The sequence below is a fragment of the Sinocyclocheilus anshuiensis genome, unplaced genomic scaffold, assembly GCF_001515605.1.
Source record: "Sinocyclocheilus anshuiensis isolate Anshui unplaced genomic scaffold, SAMN03320099.WGS_v1.1 scaffold914, whole genome shotgun sequence".
Lineage (NCBI taxonomy): Eukaryota > Metazoa > Chordata > Actinopteri > Cypriniformes > Cyprinidae > Sinocyclocheilus > Sinocyclocheilus anshuiensis.
In genome coordinates, this window is record NW_015539870.1 from 733,361 (window position 1) to 742,481 (window position 9,121).

Consider the following 9,121-nt stretch of genomic DNA (forward strand, 5'->3'; position numbering starts at 1 on the left):
TTTATAACTCATTCGTTTAAATTATAATAAGCCTTAAAGTTCTGCATAATTAAGGGCGTGGCCACTTGAGTGACATGTGGATTGCCGCTGCTGTCACTGATGTCGAGCTAGGTGGGCGTGGTTTCAGCAACCAGCTCCCGCCTCTTTGCCCGTTTTCGATTATCCGGGAGTGACACGCGGTGACGCGCTGCCAAGATGGCAACGGCTGGCTCCGCCCACTTTGAGCTTCAAAACCGCTCTTCAGAAACCTACGGGTGACATCACAGACCCTACGTCCATGTTTTTATACAGTCTATGGTTTCCAGCCACAGCGCCGTCATTTTGATTTCGCAAGCGACAACGGTGTACTAGTTCTAATGCCATGGCGAAAATTTTAGCAAAACACGCTAACTGTTCTGTTTTTGGCTGCACAGACGAGCATAGAACACTATTTAGAGTCCCAGCCTCAGAGGAGACAAGAGAGCAGTGGATTTATTGATTTATTTACTGTATACTGTATATTGCTGCTGCCACACAGATCTAAATATTTATTTCCCAGCAGTTTACCTTCACAGACATAACCGACTGTTTTTGTAACTCGTGTGTGTTTTAAACGTAAACTTGTGTGTGAATGAGAACTTAGTTAAGTACTTACATGATGTGACAGCCGCTTTCTGTCCTTGTGCTTCGGATGTGTGCACTCAGAAAACCGTATTTCAGAAGTTTAAACTAATATGGTTTAACACGCATGATTTCAGTGTGATAATCAGAACCAAAACATGTTTTTAGCAGGTACGAGCTATGATTTCAGCACGATAAACATGATAATCAGAACCAAAAAAAATGTTTTTAGCAGGTACGAGCTGTAAAGGCGCAGCTCTTTTCTGGAAAAGGAGGCCGGGAGCAGCAGCTCATTTGCATTTAAAGAGACAGGCCCGAAAGGGGCATAATATGTCTCCTTTAAAATAACTTCTTGGCATGGTCACTTTTGGATGTGAAGCTAAATACTGTGACTGTGAATATTATGCTATCATGTTGGTATGGCTTGAGCCCACAAAGAGCTGTACAGCCACATAAATCATTAGCCCACACAAGCTAATGGGAATGATTGTGCAGATTTGTCATTTAATGAAGCGGCTAAACATTTCTCAGCTTGCAGCGATTTTTACATATTAAGTCAGTCAATAATTCATCTTGGCATAGGCCCATACATGATTTCCATATGATGAGCTTCCAAACCAACACACATACCGATGAGATGCGCACAAACAGCCAACAAGCAACACACCACCATATGTGCTGATAACACACCTGAGTGAATCTTCAGACACAAGACTAATCGGGAGCAAATTGCTGTTTAGGAAAAGCATGTATGTTTGTGGAATGGATCCAGATTGGTGCCGACTTTATGCCTTGCAGCTCGCTCACTGAGCCAGAATGATGCTGCATATAAAATACAGAGGCATTCAGGGTCTCAATAGAATCAGGAGAGTCTTTCGAAAACAACATGACTGCATAGAAACGCCTTTGACTTGAAAGGCTAGCAAGAGCTCTGATCAAATGCTATTGAGGCCATGAGCGCATTCAGAAGGGCTCAGCAGGCAGCAGAAATAACCACAATTTCAGATCAAGGTCCTGAGTGATCAAAAAACCATTCCCCGTGAAAAGAAAAGGTGGCGGTGATAATACAGAAGTGTTTCACTGAGCTATACTTAACCTCAGTGAAGGACTGGGAAGAATTGGTCTTTGCTATGGCGGGTTCTTTTGAAAGCGGGTGCTAAAATACCCTGTAAACCTGCACAGGCAGTAGTTTTCAGCAGCACTGCTAGATAATTGTGTTGATGTGCCTCCGAGCTGTAAATCAAGGTCGGCCGTGATGCTTATTCTCGTAAGGCGCAGATTTCTGCCCACACACGCTGAGCTATTGTGCCGCATTTGAGAAACTCAAAGCACTGGCAGAGGGAGGATATTTTTAGTTCTTCTACAATGTCAGGACTCTGCTGCAGTCCACATTTTTACTTGAGTGATATGTATGTGCGCATCTATGTCTGTCTGAATCTGCAGACCAGAGTCAGAAATTAGCCAGGGCTCAGGGGGGAAAAATGCCATTCAAAAGGGACAAAAATGCCCTGGATATTTAAATATAGTGGCCAAAAAAATGTCCCCAATCAAACAGCTATTACATCAAAATCTACAGTGACAGCAGACAATATACTTTACAATCTGACATAGAGACCAGACAATTATTTTAATTACTATTATTATTAGAGATTTAAATTAGGCACTGATATTAAAATTCTTGGTTATCCAGTGAAATCTCAGACTCCTCTGGTGACGTATGCCAGACTTCTCCAATCATTTAGTTTGTTTAAACCCACCCCTTTCTTACAATCAAGCTCGCATTCAGAGATGCCTCCATCCAATTAACGGCCGATGAACGGAACAAAGTCCCTGGCCTACATTTTTTTCTTTCTTCTGATAATCTGTATTATTTGGATTTATGTCACAATACGGAAGAAAACATCTGCTGCTAATTCTGTTATATTGCAACTTTAAGTATCCAACATTGACTGATTTGATAAATAAAAAAACTCAGTCAATAACCAATATAGTACCAATATATCATGCGGTGATGTTTTTATGGGGTTAGAAAAATAATATACCCACATATTAACCACTGAAAATCAATTTCAAGAGGCAAACGTTGTCTGACACTGCTGCAGACGGATATCTCTATCACACTGACATCTATCTGATGGATAACATTACTCAGCAGATTTCATGCACACAGGTCTACAATTAATCACAACAGACACTTAAAATGAAGAGTAAGTTGAACTTGAACAAAGCTTAATGGTGTTTGGAAGTTTTCCTATGTATGTGACAATGTGTTTTTGTCAGCTTGGACATGTTTGTCCTTACCCTAAGCTTGACGTGTGTGCGTCTGCGTAGCCACTTTTCCCTTAGACTTGAAGGTGAGAAGGGGGCGGAGTCAGAGTTGTCCATCTCTTGGGCTTTCACATAGTCACAGTGCATCACCTGTCAATCAATCACACAGATATTAGTAACCAATCATTATTGTTATAACAAGGCTATGCAACCTCTAAGGGAGGTTAAAGGTGAAATGTGGAATTAGAAGCAGCACACAGAATTGCAATTGTTTTCCAACAGATAACAGGTTTCCTGCCTGCCCTTGGTTAAAAAACAGGTTATCCCACCTTAAATGTATGCCATTGGCTGAGACAGATGCTGGAATGATGGACTACAAACAACTTCTAGTAGTATCTGCACATTATCCTTGGATAGAAATTATACAAAATGGACAGTAAAGTATGGGTTGTATGTGGTGTTAAATCTATGAATCAGTAGTATTGTCCTTTTTCTTAAGGGATGAATAGTCAAGTTGTCATCATTTTCCATCCATGCGTAAATAAGAAAAGCTATTTTCCTCAAGGATGAACAACACAACATCCTTTAAGTGCTGCTACTGCACAGGTCTGACTGAATCAGAATGTAGGTATATATATATATATATATATATCCCTCAGTGGATTCAGTTGTAGATAAAACATTTTTGTTTTGAGCATTTGAGCCAGGTCAAGGAGATTGTGTTTCCTAGTTTTTCGTCTTACTCTTAAGGCTTGAGGATTTGTGATAGCTGTACTTTAGGACCTAAATATTTGCAAAATCATGTCAAATTTTGACTTTTATAAAGGTTTTATTGTATGCAGACTGTCTTTGGAGGCCTTAACCGAATACCAGTGACATAAGTGATAATTTTTCCCATTCAAATTGATGTTACAGTCATAGCCAATCATAACATATTCGATTGTTTAATAAACCACCATGTGGATGAAGTGGCTGGACCAATAAGATTTCAGTGTGGGTGGGGCTGCCCAGTGTAATGAGGCAGAAATAGAAATCACATCATGTCTAAGAGAAGGTGTCAGTCTCATGTCAGTGCTGTTATTGAACTGAAACAGCAAATTCGCTTGTTGAAATAAAGCTGAAATGAAATAAATTATAAATATTAGATGAAAACTTGAACTTCGAAAAACTTCAACAATGAGAAATGTTGCCTTAGCAATTTACTGAAATCAAATAAGTTTAAGCTGAAGTACTAAAATTACAAAACTAAAATCAAAGAAATCTGAATAGAAACAAAACATTATGAAAATAATAAAAGCACAGAACAAAATGACTAAAATTAAAATGAAAACTGAAACATGAAAATAAAAGGTAATTAAAAATAAAAACTATAAATAGTAAAATAACATAGTCACGTCACTTGAAGTAACCATAAAAATACAGAGAAATCCCCAGTTTTTCCATACTTAACAACCCATATTTAAATCTCTGAATGATTGTACACACTTTGGCAAGACTCCATCTTTTCACATGACATTTCAAAATGTATAAGTGGTGTGTAATGACTTGATCATGTCATAATGGTGTCTACAATAACAGCTTTCAGTTTAAAAGGTCCTGAGGAACACAAAATACACAAAAGGAAAACACAAACAAATTAGACCAAATACATAAATCATGAAACCAAAAGCACAAAATTTGCACACAGATAACACCACTATCTGGCGTGTGACCCCTAAACCAAACACTGCAGCTGGAAATGTTGTCAGCTCTATTTCTCTCCTTCACGCAGGCAAAGACAATTCTGAAGGAGCTGCATTCAGAAAGATAGATTGGTCTATGATTTGCCTAAATTGACTACTTCCTCTCCACCTGTGCCGAGGCCGCTTCTTAAGAGTGAATTTAATAAGAGGTGCCATTTGCATTTGACACTCTAAAGTGAAGACCATGTACATCTGCATTGAGAACTACATTAGTGATTTGATCTTCAAAAGTCTCTGAAAGTGAAGGATGTGCCACATTTATTTGTCTCTCAGCCAGAGGTACTGCTGATATGAATAAAAAATGCATATTAGAATAAGATACAGTTCTTTGGGTGAATCAAAATTTCCAGCACAGAAGACAGAGAGGAAGGAAGGGCACGAGTTAGGAACATATTAAGAAGAGCGGACAGTGAGAAAGGGACTCTTTTGATAAAGGACAGATAGAGGTTGTGAGAACAGGGAATCTAAAATCTTTCTTTGGTGAAAGGCAAGTCCTGCAGTCTTGTCACGTAGGACTAATTTGATTTCTCTGACATGAGGAGAGCAATAGTCAGGGAGTCCGAAAGTTATTTACATTACTTTGACCTTAAAGATGCACAATAAAACAAATGCATAAAAAAATACAATGGCTGTAGCAAACTCCTACGAAGTTCAGGGTAGTCCGCCACACAACTCGGGATGATTTGAGGTGTCACTGTCCCATAGCAAAATGAAAAATGATTTTGACCTTTGTTCCATGTTTAATGGGAATGGCTCTGAATGTACCTGTCGCAGAAGGAAGGCGACCACATCGGTGGATTCCCAGTAAGAAGCGTGGAACAGATGAGGAAGAGCCACTGTGGGGAATGATGTCAGAACGTCCGGACAGTACAGAGCGTAATCCAACCGCTTAGACCCCCACCAGCTACTGGAAACTATCACACACACACACACACACACACACACACACAAAACACAGTTTGGTTAATACACACAACTGTTCACATTTGTTTGAAGTCAGTATGATTTATTTAATGATTAAAGCACGATAAAAGCAGGTACCTGGCAAACACATAACTTTCAGTTACTACTGGGAGGACAGTGTCACCTAATTAACATTCATAAACTAGAATGACAGGGTTTATAATGTGTTTCCCCACTTTTAAGACCATTGTTATGCCCTTGTTTAAAAGAGAAAAACATATAATAGAGAATAAAGCTAAACATTATTGCACACTTGCCTCTACTATACCATTATATATATATCTCATCAGAGACAGACAGATCTTATAAGAATAAAGCAGTGTCAATAAAACTGCCATGTTTTGGACTAATAACTGCCATTATGCCCTTTCTCTGCAGCTGAAATATGATCTACTTGAAAAGAGATACACTGCAGCAGCCCTTTTGGCAGCATAGAGAGCCCTTAACACTGCATTGCTTGGCTGGAGAGCAAAAAGCATCTCTAATTTTTTCATCTCTAATGGTTTGCGCAGTATGGAGTGAAGAGCAGGTCTGACAAAAGACCAAAGAGCTTTAGATAAACTTAGTAAGAGAGTTTAAGTTTGTGCCCGGAGCTCGCCCACCCGCTGCCCACTCACTGTTGGTGATGGTGCTGCTCAGCCTGCTCTCCCAGCAGCCCGAAAACTGGCTGTCCATGCTGGTCAAACTGGACCTGCGGACCTCTCGGCCCACCCGCCCACCTGCACTGTGCTCTGTCTGGGGAGAGGAGGAGTGCGGAGCGCCCACAGGAACCGTGCTCCCGGGCAGGAATACATCAGGGTAGCTGTGGATTTCATCGACTGGAGAAAAAAAAGATCATGATGGTGACAGTTGGATATGTAGATTAGGGTTGGATCAATATCAGAATTTTGGCTTCAGTACAATATCTGCCGCCTCTGGTACTAATAAAGAATCAATACCTTAGACAGAACAAACAGCAATGGGTGACTGATGAAATGAAACTAGGGTTGTCAACAGAATCTGTCATTTAATGCCAATATTTCTTTACCTTTTTTTTGTAATTAACACATCTTTTAAAAGAAAGATAAAAATAATGTTCAAGTATTGGGTTCAGTACTTAATTTGGAAAGTATCTGGGAAATGAAAACCCTACTGTTAAACCAAAGCTGCAATAATACAACAATTCTCTACGTTTTATTTTTTCATGTGATTGTCTTTTCATTAATGTCTTAACAACTTAAAAAAAAAATTAAATTATAATTAAATTGGACCAGCTTTGTTAAACATCTATCTACAAAATTAATTTATACAATTTCAAGTGATAATATAAATTAATATACTAAATTATATTAATATAAATTAATACAATTGATATAAAGTTTAATTTATATTAAATTAATAAATATATATATATATATAGATTTTCTATATATACAATTTCAAGTGATAAATAACTGATATGTCATAATCTGTCTCGTTTTAGGGATTTTCTTTGATTTAATGGAAAGACTGTGAATATAAATGCATATGCAATATGTGTGTTTGTGTGTGAGAAAAACAGAAAGAAAGATAACTGGTACGATTACACACAACACCACACCATGACCCCAGAATTGCCTGTTTAAATTGAATTTATAAAACCCTCAGCCACTGCACAAGCAAAACAACAAAAGCCTCCCTTTCACTCTCAATATAACTCACCACAACGTCAAACTATGTTTGTGCAATGGCCCTAAATTCTTTCTGACAGGGATCAAGTGCTCTCCTTTCCTCCCTCTTTGAGAACACAGAATGACATGCAGGCAGAAATTCTTTAAGTGCCCACCTTGGCTAATCTGTCCCTTTATATGCCTGCTGCCTTGTGCACACATGGCCTGTTATTTCTGACAGGGGTAAATTGAATCCGTTTTCATTAGTCCAGCAGCCTGTGCAGAAAACACCCCATTAGGTTGGCCCACATTATGGGCACAACCACATGCACGTGTAAGCGGGAATATGTGTGTGTGTGACATTGGCAGGTGGTGAAGAGCACCTCTCCTCTGTCATTCCAGCAATTGGCTTCTCTCATTTGCCACTGCCATGGGCTCACAAATGGCCAGGGCTTCGATTATGATGGCAGTCACTGAAATGTGGGGGGCAGGGATGGTTGAATGTCTGTAACAGACAGGAGTGTAGGATTCCAAAAAGCGAGGGGAGGACACATTATAAATCATATCAGCTTATTTTCACAAGTATGACACCATTTTAAATGCCTAGTTGCCACAGATACTCATATAGAAAGTTTCCCTAACACCCGATGTACTTGCTATATCGCTAGAAGAATGGCATCTATGCTAATATTAGTCTGTTTCTCTCTTATTCCGAGGTCACCGTAGCCACCAGATCCAGTCTGTATCCAGATCAGATGGTCACTGCAGTCACCCGGATCCAGTACGTATCCAGCCCAGATGGTGGATCAGCACCTAGAGAGGACGTCTACAGCCCTGAAAGTCAGCAGAGACCAGGACAACTAGATGAGCCCCAGATACAGATCCCCAGTAAAGACCTTGTCTCCGACGGCCACCGGGACAAGACCACAGGAGCCAGTTGAGTCCTCTGCACAATGTGACTTTGCTGCAGCCTGGAATTGAACTGCTGGTTTCGTCTGGCCAGAGGAGAACTGGCCAACCGACTGAGCCTGGTTTCTCCCAAGGTTTTTTCTCCATTCTGTCACTGATGGAGTTTTGGTTCCTTGCCGCTGTCGCCTCTGGTTTGCTTAGTTGGGGACGCTTCATTTCCAGCGATATCGTTGACTTGATTGCACTGATACTATTTAAACTGAACTGAGCTGGATGATGACATCACTGAATTCAATGATGAACTGCCTTTAACTGAAAAATGAGTGTTTACTATTGTCACTTTGCATTATTGACACACTATTTTCCTAATTAATGCTGTACAGTTGCTTTGACACAATCTGTATTGTTAAAAGCGCTATATAAATAAAGGTGACTTGACTTGACTTGACACACTCAGAGCCACGCCCCCTTTATTCACACACTCAGAGCCACACCCTCTCATTATGTGCTGTTGCTGCCTCGCGATTACTGAAAATCACATCAGTTGATGCAAAACTAACTTGACTAAATCACACACACACACACACACACACACACACACAATTTATATTTTCATGTTTTCTCAAGCAAAGCAAATTTTGAAAGTTCACTGAAAACATTTCTTCCTACATTTGTCTTGGCATAGACAAAGTATGTTGAAGGTTCATGTTATTTGGCAACATGCTTCAGCAAACTAATCAAAGTGAACATGTATATAATGGCTGTTCCTGGCAAAACTTTTAAAATCGACACCTGTCATAGTGTTTCTTATTTGTTGTCTCTGAACAAAATAATAAATTATTTAGATTCTAACCTGTCTTACTGTTATGTGTCCAAAGTGACATTTTTTTCCAGATATATTTGACATAGTTTTGAACCAGATCCTATATTAGTTCAATTTGGGACTTACACTGGTACAATAACAGTTTGTTTCAGGATAAAAAAAAAAAAACTTTTGCTTTGGAAGAAATA

General features: G+C 39.4%; 1 protein-coding gene across 2 annotated transcripts in view; it reads right to left on the minus strand.

Annotated features, from left to right (window-relative positions):
- The window catches only part of LOC107685064 (membrane-associated phosphatidylinositol transfer protein 3-like), a 93,523-nt gene that overhangs the window by 10,722 nt on the left and 73,680 nt on the right, over positions 1 to 9,121 (minus strand). For both annotated transcript variants that reach the window (XM_016481520.1, XM_016481519.1), the window contains exons 11-13: positions 6,191 to 6,391; positions 5,376 to 5,524; positions 2,902 to 3,018 (exon numbers count right to left, since the gene is read on the minus strand). In XM_016481520.1, coding sequence (XP_016337006.1) covers positions 2,902 to 3,018; positions 5,376 to 5,524; positions 6,191 to 6,391 — 467 coding nt within the window. The remainder of the gene's footprint in view (positions 1 to 2,901; positions 3,019 to 5,375; positions 5,525 to 6,190; positions 6,392 to 9,121) is intronic.